Raw genomic sequence first — 21,487 nt, 5'->3', positions numbered from 1 at the left:
GGGCATAAGACGACATCAACACCTTCAATACAGCTAAGTGTGGTCCCTTCAGACATTTCTTTGATTAAAATGCTCTTCCTTTCCCCTCAAGCTTTTCGTGCTCTAGGTTCAAACTTGTCTAGTTACCGGCCTATCTATCTTCAGCTATGTCTACACTACAAGCTAGGGCTGTGAGTCTCCTGCTCACGTACGCACACTTGGTAGGTACAAACAGCAGCGTAGATGTGGTAGCAGGGAGTACAAACTCACCTGAAACCGGTGGGTATGCTCAAAGAGAGCACGTCAGAGTTACAGTTTAAGGCCAGAAGAGACCACCAGATAATCTAGTCTGAACTCCTGTATATCACAGGCCACCAACATCACCCATCACCTAAACTCAAGACTGAGCATGGGAATCACACCCCCAGCACGTACTGCAGACATAGCTTAGATCAGCGGTTCTCAAATTGCTCATTGGGACCCCCAAGTGCGTTGCGACCCAGTTTGAGACTTGTTTTCCACAGGGATCTGTACGACAGCAAACAAAGGACAGTGGTGTACCGGGAAACCAAACGTGCCTGGTAATGAGCATTCACTACAAAATGAAAACGAGAGATTCGTCACATTTCTATGCTACCAGTTCATCTAACTATCCAAACTCCTCCCCAATACCAGTGGCTGATACCAGGTTGTAAAGTAATAAAGGAGCAGTACTAATTAACTGGATGGAAAGGAGGCAGTGGGATGTTGTTTAATGGGCATCTGCACTAAAAACTAGAGTATTTTGGGGCTACTCTCAAACCAATATAGGGTTTGAATTTTACTGCTGTCACAAAAGAAGAAATATTTGCCATAGAAAAGGAATGTATGATAGACATAGGTACTGGGACAGCTCACTGTAGCATAACGATCTAGCCAAAAATATTTCTAATGGCCCCAACACAACAATACACTGTAGCTACCCTTCATATGGGCAGCTGGGTGGCTGAATGTTCCAAGTACACACTTTCACTGGGATGCTGAACATACCTACCTGACCAGGCTGTGGGGAGGCTAAGCTAATGTTTGTGCAGTGCTTTGAAAGAGTGCGAAGTATTATTTACAGGTGTGTCCTAACATTCCACTGATTTCAATGGACTACGCCAGTGTAACAAGTGCAATGGAGGATCCAGAATGAAGAGGTTCAAAACCAGGGACTGAACCTATTTTAAGCTGGAGCCCTTTGAAATGTCATTAGAATCGGGTGTCCAGAGCCCTCCCTGAGACACTCAATCAGCCTCACTGGCAGCAGCACTTTATCTGGGTCTGAAGGGAGGGTTGCTTCACCTCTAATGGATTTCCTAATTCCTGGGGCAGATGTTTCGTAAGAGAACTGCAAGATCAGGCCTCGAGGCTTGAATTTCTGAGTGGGGAGGAAAGGAGAGGGACTTTCACTGACCTCTATTTGGTTCGGTTGCGACGTGTTTATATCCCATATTGTTGGCACATGGTTCAGGCTGTCGGCAGGCAGGAAGTCCTGAGCATCAGCAATGTCGGAGAGGGAGTCCGCGGGGGATGAGAAGAGGGAGTTGTTGGAGAGCTCATCGAGGTATGAAGAATCCTGAAATGGAAAGAAAAGCCTTTGGTTACAGGAGATGGTAAGAAAGTGCCTCAAAGGTTCTGTCTTGCACTCATATGCACAGGCTGAGTTTCATTTCATACTATTAAATGGACAGCTTTGTTACATCCATGCTCCATGGTGCTTGGAAATGAACTGGTAAAACCAGAACAGCTATTCAGAGCAACGGGGTTTAAATCTATAATCCCAGTTTCTTGACGCAGTAGGAAAAACTGCTGGTGCAATGTACAGGAACCCAAGTTAGACTCTTTGGAAACACTTTTAGATTGTGACTCTCCAAGTGCAGATCAGCATGAGAGAGGATCAAAGGACAGGACAGCACCAGTCACTCTGATCTTCATAGTTAATTAAAAATAACTGAGCACTAGTGAAAGGTGCCAAATCTAAAGTCCTCTATGTATCCACAAAACAGGTACAGCAGACATAGCAACAGCACTAATTATTCTCCCATCCCAACATGACACCACCTCTCAATTACTATTATTTGTATTACAATAGCACCTAGAGGCCTCAGCCAATATCAGAACCCACATCGTACCACGTGCTACTCCAAAATGTAGCAAGAGACAGTCCTGCCACAAAATGCTTACAGTATAAGCAGACAAATCAGTAAAAGGGAGGATTATCACCCCCATTTTACAGCTGGAGAACAGAGGCCCAGAATGATGAAGTGACTTGCTCAAGGTCACACAGGGAGTCTGTGGCAGAACTGAGAATAGAACTCAGGTCTCCTAAGTCCCAGTCCAGGGCCTTGACCACAAGGCCACCCCTTCCTCAAGCTAGACAAGAAGGGAACACCTTTCAGTTAAGGGGTCACTCTCCATCCTTAATCATTCCTTGGTGTGTCTGCTAAGAGTGCCCATGATAGCTCTACTAAGAACTGGAATGAGCCCCACCACGTGCCATTTACAATACCCTCTACTTCTCCAGCCAGCTCCTTATTTGGTTGTATGATCTCCAAACAGGCATGAGAACCAAAAGCCAAGAATGCAGGCCTAAGCAGAGAGTCTATTGGGAAACTTGCACAGAACTCTACCCCCCCTACACAATGCCTGACTCTACCCATTGACTTCACTCACTCACTCTCACCATTAAATCTCTTGTAAAACACAGAGGCAAAGGTCAGCCTTCTGTTCACCTTACAGCACTTTATCTTAAAGTGCCGTGCTACGCCCTCCTGTTCTCAGGTGGAGAAGTGTCAGTGTTCCGCAGGGATTGCGGGATGGACCAATAGGTCCTTCCGCCTCTACCATGAGGAGTCTGCCAATACCAACAGCTTGCTATTTCTTGAGAGAGGAGTTAAATTTGTAGACATGACGACAATTTTGGCCCTTTGCTGTTGCTAGGACAGATAACCAAATGTTTGTGGTGGCACCCAATATGGCTGCCAACAGGTCTCTGATAATGAGGAGTCACTGCACTTCATTTCCAGTTAAAGGCCCGTTTTCTACTGATCTAGCTGCGGAATAGGAAGGCAGCCAAAGGATTTTAAAGTCCTAGCCCTGACTCAGAATCATGACCAGCTGAATTCCCTTGGGTTATTCCTGAGGGTTTCTGGCCAAGAGCTAGGAAAGACTCCCTCCCAATTGCTATTTTGCAGTATTTAAAACCAGCAGGACTTTTCCTTTCATTCCCTCCCCAGCTAATGTCTGATTTGGCTCCCTGTAGCAACTCTGGAGCTGTAGGTGCGGTAGCCAGCAGCTGACATGCTGATCCCAGTACACAAAGTAAGAGAGGCTGTGGGAATGGTGAGTAAACTGCGGATTACTGAAGCATTGACGGGGGTACAGGCTGACTAACAGACATGGGAGTAGCGATTAGACTCCACTTTTAGACAGGTACTCCCAGTCTGACTAACCTCCTTCCTGTTCAGGGTCAATTCTTGGGTTAATGCACAACTCTTACCAGTCATCCTCCCAGTGAGGGACGCTCAGGCGTCCATTTAGGGTTCTAGCTCTTAACAGTCCTATGGCTGCGTTTTGGGTCACCCAGCACCAGGCGTTTTCAAAAACTGAATTTGACATTTGGATTTGTCACACTGGAATTAAACAGTCTCCAGAAACAAGAGTCACACTCCGGGGTAACAACAAGGAAAGTATCTGGGTAAGTAAGTACCACCGTTGATATCCTCCTCCTAGACCAGACGCAGGGTCACCCCGTGTCCCTTCAGAGAGACTCCATACCACAGGAATTGGCTTCCTGCTGTGCACTGACGTACAGAAGTGTTCTGGGCCTGCCAGCTCTGCTCCTAACAGAATGGGAGCTAACTGAACAATACGAGGCACTGTCGCCCCAGTCCAACCACACAAAGCTAAAGGAGCATGAGGCCAGGTTCAAGGACTACTCCCAGTCTCTCCCACAACAGCAAAAAGCCCTTCCTGTAATACAGTATGGGGCTTAACTACAGAATTGCAGGACAGTCTATGCTGTATTGAAGCTAGAGTTATTCATACAATTAAGATATTTTTAAATTAACCTCCCATCTCTCAAGATCTGTGTCACCTTCAAATATCCCACCTAATTCCAATCCCCCACAATGACACCTGCTGAGCACCTCAACCTTCCATGCTGCTTCCATGCTGAAAGGTGCTTTTCCTCTTTCCCAACTCTCACTTCCAAGAAAAAATCCCACTGGAGTGTAATGGTCCCTGCTGCTTGGGACCACCATCAAAATCTAGCCTCCTAGATCTGCAACCCTGGAAAGAGCAAAGATATGGGCCATGTAGAATTTAATTTATGGAAGTGAAACCCCCCCAGGGAAACAATTGTTCTGTCCATTCAGAGACACAAAAACAAGTGTGTTAGAATTCTTCTCTATATAATCAGTTCCAGCAGTTCCAAGTATTTAACACATCGGGGCCTACACAATGAATGAAGAAGTGAGGGTTGGATAGACCCTCCAAGAAGTAGCTCTCTCAGTCCCAGAAGTGCACATGATACTGGCCAAAAAGGAAACCTGCACCAATTTCTGGTGGCTCGATGATTTTGCAGAAGTTACTCTCAGAACTCTCAGCAGTTGTGCTTCCCTATATGTCTACACAGCACTTAGCACATACAAGCAAGTGAGGAGAGAGATTTTTCTCCTAGAACTTCCCAGTCCAGAAATCCATAGCTATTGCGGTGGGGTCTGCCTTTGTTCTGTCCACGTGGAGTAGAACAGCCACGGCTAAAATGGCCAGTCCTGAGACACGGCTGTGCTATTTTCAGTCATTCTTTAAAAGATCCTGAATGCGAACACAGAAGAGCCCAACCCAGGACTGGTCATTTCAGGTGAATCACTTGGTATTTGTCTGTAAGTGAGAAAAGCAAACACCTGCTCCTGGTGATCTTTTATAGTGCAGGGGCCGTTTGCAAGTTACTGAGCCACACGCCATGGTGTGAATCTGTAGCACAGCAGTTTGCCTCACAGTAACATCCTGCGTGGACACTTCTATAGCGCAGTGAAAATCCCAGAATGCTGCTTAGCATATTGCTTCAAAGTGCAGTTTGCTAAGCTGCGCGCCGGGATTTTCACTGAAGTGTAGCAGTGGCCACATGGGACATTACCGCACAGCAAGCTGGTGTGCTGCAGATTCATACCCTGGCTTGCCTCGCATGAATTTGTTGGGTAGATGAGCCCTCAGCTGAGGCAAGGAGGTGCACTAAAGAGTTCATGTTCACATTACACAATGTGAGAACAAGATCAACATTGCAGCCCTGGTTTGGAACCTGGGAGATGGACAGGGATTTGCTGAAAGCCGCAGAGCTAAATGATAAGCATCTGTGTTTGTGTTCTCAGGAGGAGAGTCGGCATGGGGCTGACCTCACCTCAGACGAGAAAGGGCAAAAAGGACAGGAGCTGTCGGGCACTGGATGTAAGAACTGTTTTGTTTACACGGTGGTTCTCCAATATTTTTACTCCTTCATTGCCCCTCTCACAGATGGATCCACCTCAGTGTTTAATTCAACACTTTTCAATCCGAGGACCACTCTTGATTCCCAACCTACAGCGTGGGAACAACTGCAGCGTGGTCTCAAGGCATGAGCACGGGGCTAGAAGTCAGTAGGTCTTGGCTGTGCCGCTTACTCATTGTTTAGCCTTGGACAAGTCACTTCAACTTTGTCTCCACTTCCTCATCAGTAAAACATGGATCCTGCTACTTATCTCCCACCTCCCATAGGTGGTGTGAGAATTAGTTAATATCCATGCAGTGCTTTGAGCATAAATATTAGGTTAACACAGGTAACAAAAACATCAGTGTAATTTACAGGTCTTGTGCAGCATCCCACGTGCTGCATCAACCCCCCTGTGCCAGCTCCCAAGCCACTACTGCCTGCATTCCAGGGCCCCAGGAAAACTCACTTCTTCCACAATGCCCCAAGAGCTGAGCTAAACGATAACAAAACTCCTCTTCTTCCTGGCTCCCCAGCACTGTCCCTCTTCCCTGATCCTCTCACGCTGTAGCTCTTGGGGGCAGGGAGTATTTTTATTTTTGTCTGAGATGGTGCTGAGCACAGGGTAAACACGTCAGAGGTGCACTCATTTCCTTTGGATCAGGCCCACACTAAACAGGAACACAGCACTTCTTGTTTCTTGCTCAGACTCTGAAGTGCAGCTCCTGCCCCGGAGCAACCTACTGACCAAGAAAAACTTATCAGAGAAGTTAGCAATGGAGACAGAGTCTGGTCCCATCCCTTGTTCCACCCAGTACAGGACTGTTTGCTGTCCCTAAAGAATACTCTCCAAGGGCTAGTCTAACAGTCTAGTTTTAAATGCCACATGATGAGGCTTAGTATATTGGATGATCAAAATGAATCATAGAATATCAGGGACGGAAGGGACCTCAGGAGGTCAGCTAGTCCAACCACCTACTCAAAGTAGGGACCAACCCCAACTAAATCATCCCAGCCAGGGCTTTGTCAAGCCGGGCCTTAAAAATCTCTAAGGAAGGAGATTCCACCACCTCCCTAGGGAACCCATTCCACTACTTCACCACCCTCCTAGTGAAAAAGTTTTTCCTAATATCCAACCTAAACCTCCCCCACTGCAACTTGAGACCATTGCTCCTTGTTCTGTCTTCTGGTACCACTGAGAACAGTCTAGATCCATCCTCTTTGGAACTCCCTTTCAGGTAGTTGAACGCAGCTGTCAAATCCTCCCTCATTCTTCTCTTCTGCAGACTAAACAATCCCAGTTCCCTCAGCCTCGCCTCATAAGTCATGTGTTCCAGCCCCCTAATCATTTTTGTTGCCCTCCACTGGACTTTTTCCAATTTTTCCACATCCTTCTTGTAGTGTGGGGCCCAAAACTGGACACAGTACTCCAGATGAGGCCTTACCAATGCCGAATAGAGGGGAACGATCACTTCCCTCAATCTGCCCCTACTTATACAGCCCAAAATACCGTTAGCCTTCTTGGCAACAAGGACACACTGTTGACTCATATCCAGCTTCTCATCCACTGTAATCCCCGGGTCCTTTTCTGCAGAACTGCTGCCTAGCCATTCGGTCCCTAGACTGTAGCAGTGCATGGGATTCTTCCGTCCTAAGTGCAGGACTCTGCACTTGTCCTTGTTGAACCTCATCAGGTTTCTTTTGGCCCAATCCTCTAATTTGTCTAGTTCCCTCTGTATCCTATCCCTGCTCTCCAGCGTATCTACCACTCCTCCCAGTTTCACAAGAAGGAAAGGAATACACAGTAAAGTACAATTTACAAGAGTAAAAGTGTCCTTTGGGGCCAGCCCTTATTGGCTAGTGAATAACCATCCTGAATACGACTGTCCTAATCACTTAGCGAGGGGATAAGTGAGCAGTGATAGCAGAGAACTTTATTTTATATAAAGAAAACTGATAAATGCCGAGGAACTCTAGGGCATGTCCTCAATCTTCAAAGCAAAAGCCCTACTCATAGTAATCACACCAGGAACTTGCCTGAGCAAGCAGGACATGACACCAAACACCAGCCAGGGCCAAGAAGCCATCCCAGATGAGTTTTATTAGAATCATAGAATGTCAGGGTTGGAAGGGACCTCAGGAGGTATCTAGTCCAACCCACTGCTCAAAGCAGGGCCAATCCTCAGATGGATTTTTGCCCCAGATCCCTAAATGGCCCCCTCAAGGACTGAACTCACAACACTGGGTTTAGCAGGCCAATGCTCAAACCACTGAGCTATCCCTCCCCCGTTAATTTATTTTTCCTCTGGAAGGGGATCAGCTCAGGAGCAAACGTTCGAAAACACGTGTGGCAGAAGTGGAGCAGAAAAAAACAGAGAAGGAAGGGACAGCAAGGGCACAGGAGAGCTGCAGCTATGAAGGCAGATAGAGTAGCCATTGCTCATTAGCCCTGAGGGAGCAGAGTGACAAGTGAGCACTCACCATGCGATCTGCTGAACTCTTAATGAGCTCATTAGGTCAGTGGCTCTCAAACTTCTTTTACTGGTGACCCCTTTCACACAGCAAGCCTCTGAGTGTGACACCCCCCCTTATAAATTAAGAACACTTTTTAATATATTTAACACCATTATAAATCCTGGAGGCAAAGCGGGGTTTGAGGTGGAGGTTGACAGCTCGTGACTCCCCCATGTAATAACCTCGTGACCCCCTGAGAAGTCCCAACCTCCAGTTTGAGAACCCCTGCATTAGGTCTTCCTGATGCGAACCCCCTTTGCCCAGCCTCTGGTGACTAACCTATCCAACTCTTTGCTTGTCACTTTGGGCTGAGATGGGAAATAGGAAATTAACTCCAATGTCAGAAGCAACTAAAAGAGAGTCCTGTGGCACCTTTAACACTAAAGGTGCCACAGGACTCTCTGTTGCTTTTTCCAGATCCAGATTAACACGACTACCCCTCTGATACTTGACTCCAATGTCAGAAATATTAGCCTCTTGGCTCATGCTAGATTTCTGCCCCCTGGGGCTCACAATGTAATTCAGGCAGATGGAATCTGCCAGTTTGTTTAAATGCAAAACGGACCCACACACTGGCTTTGTGCACCTTCAGGATCAGCAATTCCACAACCTGCCTTGGCAGGTTATTCCATTGTCTCATATGGAGCTCCGGGAACTATTTTAGTTTCCAGGGACAGAAAGCAAAGGAAAGGACACTAGTTAATTAAGGCTATGTCTATCCAGCGCACCTTACAATGGCACGGCTGTGCCGCTGCAGCCGCACCATTGTAAGGTGCGCTATGTGTCCCCTCTTTATCGCCAGGAGAGAGCTCTCCCAGTGACAAAAGAAAACCGCCTCCAATGAGAGGCGGCAGTTTCATCTCCAGGAGCATGGCTCCTGCCAATGAAGCGCTGCCCACAGCCAGTGCTTTTTGTCGTTAATACTTTTGTGGTTCCGGGGTGTGTGTTTTTTTTCACACCCCTGAACTATGCAAATTTGAACAATGGAAGTGTCCGTGCAAACTTGCCCTCAGCCAACAGCCTGTGAAAAGCAGAGAAGGAGGGTCAGAGTTTAGACCCCCGTGAAGTGTCCCCTTCTGCAATGTGACTGTTCTAACTGGGATACATCTAGCACCCCCCATAAAAGGGCGTTATCACCTGGTAATGAGAGGGAGTTTAATCTATGCTGGCTACAGAGAGTGCTTTAGTAGAAAGGTGTCAAATCCTGGATAAGCAGCTGGGAAAAACTGGAAACAAGACTGGGCGGTGGGGTGGGAGGGGACCAGGACACAGATGGGTAGGGAAGTCAGAACAACAGAGGTGCAGCAAGGACTGAAATGAGGAGTAGGTTCCAAGCTTCTGTGACACAAGATCCCCGATTTGGAAAGAGTGTTGTGTGCTGTGCTGCCTTTTGCCCCTCTGGACATGGGTAGTGCTGAGCACTGTAAGTCCTTTTGTTGGTGAAATGGCCTAACACCCTACAGTGGCCACCTGGACAAGGTGTTCTGGAGAGATCAACCCACTTAATCCTCCAGGACTTGAAAGGGTGCTTATTTTGTTCTGCTCCAGGCTGACTAGTAGTAGTTAGCACAGAGGTGGGCAAACTACAGCCCGCGGGACCGTCCTGCCCGGCCCCTGAGCTCCCAGCCGGGGAGGCTAGCCTCCGGCCCCTCTCCTGCTCTCCCCCTCAGAGCCACGCGGGCAGTGCTCTGGGTGGCAGAGCTGCGCGCTCCTGCCAAGCACAGCAGCAGCATGTCTGGCTCTGGCCAGCGTGGCAGCCAGACATGCTGCTCTGCATGCTCTGCTCGGCATGGTAAGTGGTAAGTAGGCCAGGGGAGTTGTATGAGGGGTGGGGGGTCCCAGGGGGAAGTCAGGGGACAGGGAGCAGGGGCCAGTTGAATCGGGCTGAGGTTCTGGGAGGGGGGCAGTCAGGGGAGGGGGAACGGGGGGTGGGGTGGATAGGTGTGGAGTCCCAGGGGGGCTTGTCGGGGGCGGGGATGTGGATGGGGTCAGGGGACTGGGAGCAGGGGGGTTGGACAGGGGGCGAGGTTCCAGGGGGCAGTTGGGGCAGGGGTTCCCGAGAGGGGGCAGTTAGGGGACAAGGAGCAGGGGCGGTTGGATGGGTCAGGGATTCTGAGGGGGGAAGTCAGGGGGCGGGAAGTGGGAGGGGGCGGGGGGCAGGCTGTTTGGGAAGGCAGCCTTCCCTACTCGGCCCTCCATCCAGTTTTGCAACCCCAATGTGGCCCTTGGGCCAAAAGTTTGCCCACCCGAGTTAGCACCTCCCATCGGAGTAGATAGAATCTTTTTACAGTGATAGTTACAGAAAGGGAAACTGAAGCAGATGCAATTCTTAGGATGCAGGCAAATTGTGCTGGAATAAGATAGGCTGTGAATTTAAAAGCACTACAGCTATTCCAGAATAACTCCCCATGTGGACAGTTTTATTCTGGAATAAGAGTGTCCTTTTCTGGATTAGTTTAATCCACTTCCACAGTCTGGAGTGCAAATTCTGGATGAGCCAGTTATGAGTGGGCCTTTCGGCAGGAGGTTATAAGGAAGAGAGGCAAGACTGCATGTCCCTGATCTTTACATTGTGGCATTACAAGCTGGTCAGTTCATTCCGGGCAAGCGCAGAGAATGTCTGTTTCAGAATTTAATTTCTGAATCCACTGCCTCCTGGCACCGATTTTTCCCAGTTTTTCCTATAGCAATGATAGGACAACAGACATGGAAACAAAAGCATTTAAGTATTTTCTGGTGAAAATAAAGTTCAGAACTAACAGTTCTGCAAGTTACACAAGAAGTGGGAGTTTATAGGAGTGCATTATAAAACGGCCAAAGGGCAACCCCTTTGTAGCAGGTTAACCATTTAATAGAGTTTTACAAGAGGTGAACAGCAAGTCAATGGGGAAATATAGCTTTGCAGATGCTGGCCATATAAACCCTCCAACATGTTCTATATTTACAACAAAGCTCAAATAGGTACAATTCACTGGTTTATTAATGTTCACAAAGTGCTTTGAGCACCTCAGTTCAAAAGGCGCTATAAAAGGATGAGTTAGCAACAGGCTAGTTACCTGACTGCCTTCTGATTATTTCAGATTCCCAGTTCGGCTGTGGAAGATATTAATGATGTACCACATTCTGGCTAGTTTCTGACACTTTCCCAAAATGGATAAGTTATCGAAAGCAAGAATTGATTCACTCTTGAGAAAGTGATCCGAGGGAACAAGTGTAAAAGAAATGTAGTTACACCTCTTTCTCCTCGCCACTAGAGCTCCGGTTTCTATTTCGGTCAAAGCAAATGTTTATTAAAATAAATGAAAGAAGAGGTGAAATCTAACTATAGAAAGTGTGTGCACCTAAAAATATTTTATGCCCACAAACCCATTGGTATGAATGGTTTATTTATTGTCAATCCCTCCCCATAACAGAGGAAACATACTTCTTTTGCACAGCAGCAGTCAGTTCCTCTAGACTAAGACAGAACAACACCTGTTCCATTTGGCCTTTTAAAATAATAATAATAATAATTAAAAAAAAAACCCAGCACAACACAAAAGCTAAAAAGCCAGTCAGCTAGAATTCTGTGTCTAAAGAACAAAGTAAGCACACTGGGTTTCAGATTACTTTTTAATTTCTCCTTCTAATTTACTGAGCTGCAACTTGCCTGTGCAGTTAAGAGGAAGTTTTCTAGCCATGAAAATCAAAGTCCTTCCAACCATAATGCTATAAACTCGCAGTCCTGGTTTGATTGGCAAATGCTTCTCTGCCCTTCTGTATAAATGTTCTGAATTCAGAATAAAACTCTTGAAAGCCTTTAGGGTTAAAAAAACATAGATTAATCTTCCACACTGCTTCCCTTCCTCAAAGTTTCTCAGTTAGTTCCAGAATTCTGACTGGTTAGGAGTGATCCGTGTGTTTTGAATATTTTAGCATAAACAGAGTGCAGTTTAAAAATAGTAATCCTTTTCTTAATCCCCTTACATCAAGAATTGTGGCTCTGAAATTCTACTATCTCTGTATAAACAGGCACACGTCCACAACAGCAGCTAAAAGATGCCTATCCCGCAAACAGAATGCAAACTATCAAGTGAAAAGAGGTAAATGTTACCTTGTAGAGAGAGGAGAACTTTAGCCAAAATTGCATTTGGGACATTTTAAAACCGCATTCAACTCGTTGCCAGACGAGAACTCGGGCAAAACAATGAGCCGTGCTTTTTCAGTACATAACGGAGAAAGATCCTCATTCATGACAGCAGCAGCGGCAGCAGCCAGAGAAAGATCTCATGAAGGTTTAAAGAAATGTTACACGCCAAAGGAAGGAGTGAAAATGGTGGAAAAAAAAGCCAGTCCATACAGTGCGGCTGTCCTAAGGCTGTAGAAATTTGCATACAGTGTTTAGTCATGAAGCAGAGTGCTCTTACTTCCTCTAAGTATGGGAGCTGACTTTCAGGAAATGATGCCTGCTTGGTAAGTCAGTGAAATTACTGGCAGTGCGATGAGAATTACTGTATGTGGTGTAATTCAACCACAGATACACTGTAAACAAAGCTGAGCTCCTCGCTGGGCTCAGTTTGACTTGGGACAGAAGCAAAGTCTATGTCAAGAACTTATCTGTTCAATAAGCCAGCGCATAGCTCATTTCTTCCCCCTTCAACCCTAGTCTGAGGAAAAAATGCTACCTTGGACAAAAGAAAAACATCTGCCATCTTTTTATTTGTTCTCCCTTTTCTCAGAGATGTAGGGGTTCAGATGAACCTGCGAGCTCAATCCTCCCCTTCCTTACTCGCCCGCCTGTTCCTCAACAAAAATAAGGGAGGGATCCCTTAGTTAATGGTGTGCTCTGAATGGTTATGGTTTTACACACACACACCCTTCCCTTTTCAAATACTTCATTTAGAGCTTTCTGCATCTTTGCTGGTTAAGTAAAGATATTACTACTAGGGATGACCTGTTTCTGCTGCAGGGTGGAGGAAGTAGAGAAGGAAAGGGGACTAGAAGGAGGCATCTAAACAGGATTTCACTACAACAACTTTAACAAGAGACTGCCCTAAAGAAAAGGCAGATGCCAAAAGGAGAAGTAAAATGTTCCTTGCAAAGTTTTGTGGTACGAGGAACCTGTCGTTTGAACATATCTGTTCGGTTTTGGGGAACAAAACGGGATGCATCTGTGCGCTTCTCCCCAGAGAGATTAATAACAGCACTCTGACAGATCAAATTCTGGAGCAAGGGGCAGTATTACAGCTCCTTCTAGTGCCTTGCAAAGTGGGAGTGAACCACTTCATTTCCTCCAAATTGAGATCCACACCTGATTAACTTCACCTTGCCCACATCCGCTTTATTGTTCTGGCTCACTGTGTGGGAACTGAATTCCATGTGGGTCAAAAGCCAGGGGCACAGATCCAGCAGCGATAGTGCGTTCATTAGACATGCAGCTCTCTACTAAATACTCTTAACCAGCTGTGCCGGTAAGGGAGTTTTAGTTACCTGGCTGAACAAGCTGTTATACAGCATGTCTCTCAGGCTGATGAGCACTAAAACCAATGACTGGTATTCTGGATGGAAATCCCCTCATCCTTCCCCTCACCAGCCTTTCCACCCAAGTAGGACACTTTTCAAAACCGCGTCAGACTGAAACCGCACTTATGGTTTTCCTGCGCTGGATCTGGAGGTTCGGAGACTGTTTGGCAAAGGTGGAAGAGAAACACCTGACAAAAGTTTCCTGGCTCAGCGGGAAACATCAGGAGCAAATGGGCTTTTAGCCACATGCAAGAAACTTCTGGAAAAGCCCAACTTATTGAAATGGCACTTCTCACGAAAGCAAGCAGCCAGAGAGTGAGCGTCCGTGTTCGGAATGAGAGGATCCTGGGTGAAGAAGAGGCAAACTATCTAGGGGACCCGTGGAAGAGGGGAAATGTGTCTGAGACCTGAGATGCATACAACAGACTGGTCTCCTCTATCCTCTAATGATTTTGAGAATCAGGAGGACACATACTATATGGAACAGATTCTTTTCTGTGGAGGATCCTCTGCTACAGAACATCCTGCCACTGGAGATCCCAATGAGCCACAATCTTGTGAAACCTGAATTTCAGGTCAAGATACATTTCTTCAGGAGTATGCTCAATAACAGAGATGTGCAATATTCCAAACCCGGAAAATCACTTACAGGACCTCCACTTGAGAAGGCACCTTAAAATAGGAAAGAGCTAGGTCTGTTGTTCGGGTATATAATTGTGACACTTATATGGTGCCTAAGTGTCATGGTGGCAGGTGTATTAGAATTGCATCTAGAATAGAGATTCAAGCCCTATTGTGCAAAATGCCTGTCCTGGAATACTCTTCCCCAGTAACTAGGTAGGAAAGGAAAATGTCTTTCCTTTGGTGCTGTAGCAGGGTGGTCCCCCGCTCCTGCCTGGGAGGGCTGCAGTGGTAAAAGCAGCCCTGGAGAGTGCAGCAGCTCTAAAAGCTGGGCTGACTGGGGAAGCGGCCACAGTTGGCCTGTATAAAAAGGCTGGGAGCAAGGAGCTCAGCAGGCTCCCTCTGCCTGTAGAGGGAGAAGGGCCTGGCTGCAAGGTGCTAAGTAAGGAACCTAGATTGGGGAAGGGCCAGAGGAGCTGGGAGCTCCGGCCTAGGAAAGCCTCAGGCTGCAGGCCTAGTAAGGCCTATGAGGTACTGGGGGTTGCAGGGGGCAGCCCACGGGTAGCCAGAGGCAGCAGGTCCAAACCCCTTTGCCTGTGATGAGTGGCTGATGCTGCAAGCTGCCCCAGTGAATGGGGGCTAGATGGAGACTGGGCAGTAGCCAAGACTGAGGAGAAGTGGGGATAGTGGGAAGGGGCAGCACCCAGTTAAAGGGGCACCGGGATCCTGGAAGGGACACAGGGGCCAGCGCTCCTGGGTCGAAGAGCTAATTCCTGGAGATGACCAGCAGGAGGTGCCGCAGGGGTGAGTCCTGCATGTTTACAGGTGCTCTGTGGCACCAGATCTCTGGCTGTAGTCTCAGCCAGAAGAGCAGGTGACAAGGAAAAGAAGAAGAGGCGTTGCTTAAGCAGCAGCCACTCTTGTGATGAGGAAGAAAGATGCCATCTCAAGTCCTCTGTAAGGTTTCTCAGCATAAAGGAGGATGAATTTGCATGGATTTCACTCTTCCACAAACAAAAAGAGAGGGATCTGGATAGGAACAGAGTGGGTTGAGGAGGAGACAGGTTCTGTGGGTTGAGGGAAAGCTGAAGAATTTGGTTTTTGTACACAGCTGGTTTTGGGTAGAGCAAGGCAGTTAGTATGCCACTGCTGCTTGTCTCATTCAACTGTATTATTAATTACCTAGTAGAGGCCCTAGAGCTCGGAAAAGGTGCTTTAGTGACTATATGCTGGAATAGAGAGAGAGCAAATAAATTTAAAAAAAAAGTCTTAATCACTGAAAGACTTGCTGCCAGTAACTGAATTGCTATGTGCACTAGATTAAACCACTACCTCCTGTCTAATAAGTGAAACTACAGACCACCAAGGTCTTGCTACTTACACAACTCTTGAAAATCAGGTGGGCTATTTCCTGTTTTTTCCTCTCAGTGGACAAATGAGGCAAAGTGAAAGCCACAAAAGTTTAGCATCAAGATGAAGTGAGACTTGTGAAAAATATTTTTAAATAGTTATCAGGATTGCTAATTTGATTGAATAATAATTCAGTAATATAATCCCGCAGGGATAACATAACCCATTGGGGAATAACAACTGTGCCTTTTACCTATCCTAAAGGTGAAGATATGCAACAACTCATCCACTTGCACATCAGAGTAATGAAGACACATGCTGATGAACTGTTCTGAGGAAATGTGGTATCCTAGTGTTGCTACCAATATTCACTTCACTCCCTAACTTCCAATGAAAAACAGAATGTAAAACCATGTTAACTGCACACACTTTCAGCTCAATGAAATATTGTTCCTCCGTCATTAAAACACTTTCCTTTATTTGATCTATTTCCATTCCAACATCAACATTACCTTCACCAGTCTGTTGACCAATGGGCTACAGTCCAGAACACTAGTGGGATGTACAAAATCTGCCGGATTTTTAGTAAACAAGTTTAATGACAAATCAAATAACAGCTGAGAAACTGTAGATGGGAAGACGAGGTAGCTAGTCTGTCTCCTGCACAGACAAGAGAGCGGGCCAGATTTTTTAAAGTATTTAGGTGCCTAAAGATGCAGATAAGCACCTAACTGGATTGTCAAAATTGCCTAAACAAGTTAGGTGCCTTAACTGCCATTAGATGCCTAACTGCATCCTTAGATGCCTAAATACCTTTGCAAATCTGGTCCATAATCCCCACAACAGAGGCAGCATCATATATTAAGTGACCAATGAATGGAAGAAAGCAGGTCCTTATTTGCCTTCAAAACTGATCAAATACTAGTTAAGGGGGGAAAGATGGCTGAAAGTTCCAGCAGCTCTGTTTTTCTTCACAATGTTGTGTTTCCAGTGGTCTAAATGATGGGATAGCGTGTATTGTATATACCAGCCCTAACGTTTCCTGTTTCACTAACATCACTGACTTTACCCAAGATTGGCGCGAGGAATTGCTTAAATTTTTTGGCAGTCCTGAATGTCAAGAAGTCACTGCTGCCTTGAATATTAAAATGCATGCACAATCCCCTGGTCTAATTCGGAAAGCTAAAGGGGGGTGGGGTGGGGGAAGAGAGATGAAGAGAGGTGTGTGACAGATACAGCCATTTCCTGCATATCCTTGGGAGACCTTACAGAATTAAGTTTAAGTATCTTTGAGGTCCATTGTTTCAAATGAATGGTTTATGTATTACTGTGTTCTACTCCAGGGGGCAGGGCTACCAGTGCTCCTCCAGGAACTAAAAACAGTGGGTGGTGATTAAGGCAAATCAAGCCAGGTTGTAACCCGCACAGAGAGGTACCACCTCCAGGGGCGGCTTGCATATATTAGTTCAAACTCTATTCTCCAGAGACCAACAGGCAAAGAAAGGACTTCTGGATAAATAGCCCGATTTTAAAATGACTCAGGGCCTTTTTTCTGATTCAGCGAATGGACAGGACTTTCTGTCTGAGGGCGAGCCCCCAACCCTTGTGGAAGGATTGGGAGGACTTGGCCATAAGACTGATGGATGACCTCTGGTAAGCTTTTAGCATGCGTGTAGGAACTTTTATTGTGTCTATACATTCCTCTGACATGCTTTTACTTTAAGGATGAATGTGCTTGCTCAGAAAGAGCTGCAAGGTAACTTACAATTGTGGGCACTACCCTGGTCATAGCCTTCAGAGGGAAAGCAAAGTGCAGGCACTGGCCTTGCTGGGGATATCGCACTAATCCAGGGAGCCATACAGCAGGAGGGAGTAAGACACAGGTATTTGCCCGAGAGAGGTGGGAGCTGGGAACCTTTAAATGGGTGCCCTTGAGGGACCACGGAGGAGAAATACATTTGGAGTTACCCCAAAACTGTGACAAGGAGCTGGGCAAAGGTTTCTGCAAGACCCAACCACACGTCTTATTTTTAAAATATATATATTAAAAACAACAACAGAGAATTTGGGAAACAATTTACAATGAAAGCAAAAACGTCCTGTTATGAGGCATGGCTTCTTTTGATCTGGGGAACAGTTAACCCAGCCTGAAGAAAAGGGACTGAAATGCTGCTACTTGTGAGCGTTTTATTGATGTGACGGCTGTGAGTGGGGACTACCAGCGTACATGTGGTTTGGGTTCAATTTGGAGGATTTAAGGCCATCTGAGAGACTTCTTCCCTGGATAGCCACCTACAACTCAGAATATCCCATCCAGCCCAATGGAACAGGAAAGAAGTTTGTTTGGCATGCTACAAATTTGTAGCTGTGGTCAAGAAAGCATAACTGGAGGCAGGGAGACTCAGATGAACCGACTGACTCAGGCCAATTCTGCTTCAAATTAAAGCAGCTATTTAAAAATATTTCCCAATCAAATTATATTACTGGCATCTTAAGAGCACTAACTGTTTCACACTAGGTTTTCCCGATTTTGTGAGCTGTATCAAAGGGAGGGGGGGGGGGGCGCTTAAAAAATGAGTTTACTGAGAATTTCTGTGAGGGCTCCGTGAAAGGATTTTACTGGAAAACTTCCGGATTTTCTATTCCCTTCTATTTGCGGAGTCTCTGCCTGGCCTTCTGTGGGATGCTGTGCTTAAACCACAGTTTAACTAAACAGATTTAAAACCCCTAAAACAACAGTAACAGTTTGGAATGAAGGAGGTTCAGCCATGAGCATCCACACAATTAGCTGACGTTTGATCCAATATTCTTTTCCTCTGAGTACCGGTAGCTCCTTTCTGGGCACATGCCCAACTGCAGCTGGCTGAAGGACAATTTGGTGCATTAGTTACTTTTTAGGTAAAAACACATCTCCAAAACTCTTACTGGGCCTGATCCACTTCCACTGAAGTCAGAGGCAAATTTTGATTTCAACAGATGCAGGATTAGGCCCTGAATGTCCTGAACCTCTTTCGCCGGATTCAGCAAAGCATTGAACAAGGATGGACGTAAGCACCTGCTTACATGCTTAGCTGAACTGAGCCTGTGACAAATAGGGACATTTCCTGCAATATCCTAGAAATACCTTATTGAATTAAGTTAGTCTTATCATGGGCTGGGATTGTATGTCACCTCTCTTGTGGGGGAGAGGTGACAGATATAAGATCTGGGAGTTCAAAAGACTATATTAAAAATGGGCCAGACAAATATATCCCCAAAGTCCAATAAGTGTTAAGTGGATTTCCTGGGGAAATCCCTAGGGAGAGGTAAATGCAAATTACCCAACCCCAGTTATGCAAAATCACAGCCCTTTGAAGCTACGCCCTGAGGTCTTTGTTTGCTGATTACCTGTTACAGAAGGCCAAAATCAAAGGCCCAAGCTATATGAACAAATGTCTGATTTGCCCAGCCTTTGGATTCTGGTGCTGGATCTAAGACAAATGAATTTCTAACCATGGGGAAAACACAGTTATAGGTTTTGAAGGACTAAAACCTACCAGAGCCCTAGACTGGAGTTGAAGGTGACCTCTGGTAAACTTTTTAGCGTGCATGTAGGATTTAATGGATTTAATGTCTTCTCTCTAATGCTTCCCTTGAGAATGGATGTGCTTACTTAGAAGGTCCATGTGGTAACTTATACACTGGTCATAGTCCTCGGAGAGAAAGCCAGGCTCAGGTGCTGTCCTGTTGGGCAGTCTGGCTTCCTGGGGATATCACAATGAATGGCAGGGAGTTGTGCAACCTTAAAATCCCACATTTCAATCCCTTCTGACCAGGGTCTCCAGCCAAGAGATATGACAGCTGGGAGCCGAATATGGGTGCCCTTGGTGGACCACAGAGGGGAGAATTCAGGTGCAGTTTGCCCTGAAACTCTGAAAGGGCACTTAGTGTCTATCCTGTAGTGTTTATTCAAACTCATAATCAAATACTGACATGGCTGGCTCCAAATATGGCTCATCACATACTACATAATTAGTAGCCATGGCAGCCAAACCTTGTGTTACCCTTTCTAGCAGCCTAAACTGGCATATAGTTGTCTTCTTGTTTCCAGGGTGCCAGGTTTATTTAGTTCGGAGATTGAGAACCCTTAACAATGCCTGGGTAACTTAGATGATCCTGCTTTGTTACAACCTTCTGTCTGGTCTATCATCCCAGAGTCTATCGTCCCAGGTATCTTCTGGGCACTCTACGACTATGCTGAGGCACCTAGGGATAGTTGCCTATACTTTCCCAGAATGCACTGATCAAAACAAGATTAGGCAGCATGACAGGTATGGATGCACAAGCAGGAGACCTGGCTGTTCTGTGAAAACGCGGACACAATTCCCTCCCGTTCACTGTGACCAGGTAATATGAGGTGTTACAACAACTGAAGTTGTTCTTATCACCAAACCAGGACCTAAGTAAATTTGAGCTATCTGCAGTGAAAGTGTTTTCTAACTGTGACTAAACCAGGCAAAAACCAGTCTAAATGCAACAGTCCAGCCACTGGCAGGTAAAGCAACGTGTTAGTGAAGTGTTTTATAGGCAGCAGACCCAGTTAAGTGTCTTCAAATTGATTTTAATGTCTGTATCCCCTGTGGACCTATATAACTCCAGGACAGCAATAGGAAATTCCAGGTGGTTTCTTATTCCAGGAAGCTCTTTATTTCATCCAGACGCAAGTCTTCCATATAATTTAATAACTCTTACATTGATTTCTTTGAAATCGCCCCAGCCCTGGCACACACAAAGATGCACTTTAATTAATATTTTGGAGATAGCGGTTAACCTTTTTCTTTTGTACCAAAATGGAGATTTCAACAGGAAACTGCAAGGGGTGGAAAGAGAAAGGGCTTGTTTATGATTAACATGTGGTCAAGAGTCCCACACACACCACAAACTGCATAAAAATCAGATCAGGCAAAGGCTGTAATTGCATCTTCACAACGTTATTACAAATTACTCTTCATAAAACACTAGCTCATTCTTTCCCCAACTCCTTCTTCCATAACCCAGCCAATCAACTGCCGATTGTCCTCTTTTCTCCAACAGCACAATTCAATAATAGCAGTTATGTAGCATTTCATGCTTGACACACAGCAAATATGAATATGCACCATCTATCAATACACAAATATGATCATGGATTTATGCTGTCCTTTACAAAGAATACTGACATCCACCCTGCAGTTCAGTTTCACACTAGCTAGCATTTTGATATCTCCCTAATGATACTGAGATTCTCTGAATCAACTTGTGGTGAACAAAGCAGCAGCATTGCTATGAATTAACAGCCAGCTCTCAGTATCCAGCATTAATCCCACCTCCTGCAGAAAGAGCTTTTCATAGACGTTTGTCAGTGATCCTTCTTGCTCACCTATGCGGCTCTAAAAACCTAACTTCAAACACTTTGTGATATTAGAAATCAGGAACTTTTCAGCAGCTTGAAATTAAATTGAACACATGGGTGCACAGTTTATAGTCCATATCGACTGTTCCCTTCCCCAAACCCAGGGGAAGAAAACAGGACAAGGGGGGAAAGAGAGGAGACGTGAGAGACTTGTCACTGTCTTAAGACAGCATTTTCAGCAGGAGGCGAGAAGGGAAATGACCCATTTGTTTGGTTTAGGCTGATCGTACAGGTTAAGAAAATGGCTTTGTACTTGTATTTTTTGAGTTTCGTTCTTCTCCCCCCACTCCTCCCCAAACAAATTAGTTGTAGGTGTTGGATTTCCCAGGCAGTCCATCCCTAGATCAATCACACTCATCCACAATTTCTTGGGGAGGAGGGGGGTTGATCACATAATTCATTGTGTTTTGGGAGATCTTTACTTTCTCTTTCAGAATTTACAAGCTTCCTGTGAATATGTTCTAGGACGGTGCTCAGCCCTTCTCCAGCCTCTGCTGATCAGTGCAATTTAAGGATCTGTGGTCTCCAATTCTGGTGTCTCGTGTCCAATCTCCCATCCGAGCAGCTGTCCTGTTCCTTCCATTGCAGGCTTCGCTAGT

At 45.9% G+C, this 21,487-nt stretch overlaps 1 protein-coding gene across 9 annotated transcripts in view; it reads right to left on the bottom strand.

The window, feature by feature from the left end:
* SBNO2 (strawberry notch homolog 2) overlaps nucleotides 1-21,487 on the bottom strand; it is a 128,716-nt gene that overhangs the window by 33,789 nt on the left and 73,440 nt on the right. For 8 of the 9 annotated variants that reach the window (XM_044998616.1, XM_044998615.1, XM_044998622.1 and 5 more), the window contains one exon: nucleotides 1,418-1,579. In XM_044998616.1, the coding sequence (XP_044854551.1) occupies nucleotides 1,418-1,579 (162 nt within the window). Of the gene's footprint in view, nucleotides 1-1,417; nucleotides 1,580-12,077; nucleotides 12,252-21,487 lie in introns of those variants that run through there. The other variant, XM_044998624.1, reaches the window with a different exon arrangement.

The sequence above is a fragment of the Mauremys mutica genome, chromosome 24 (genome assembly GCF_020497125.1).
Source record: "Mauremys mutica isolate MM-2020 ecotype Southern chromosome 24, ASM2049712v1, whole genome shotgun sequence".
In the NCBI taxonomy this organism is placed as follows: Eukaryota; Metazoa; Chordata; order Testudines; family Geoemydidae; genus Mauremys; species Mauremys mutica.
The sequence above is the reverse complement of the archived record's forward strand: the minus strand, read 5'-3'. Positions and strand labels throughout refer to the sequence as shown.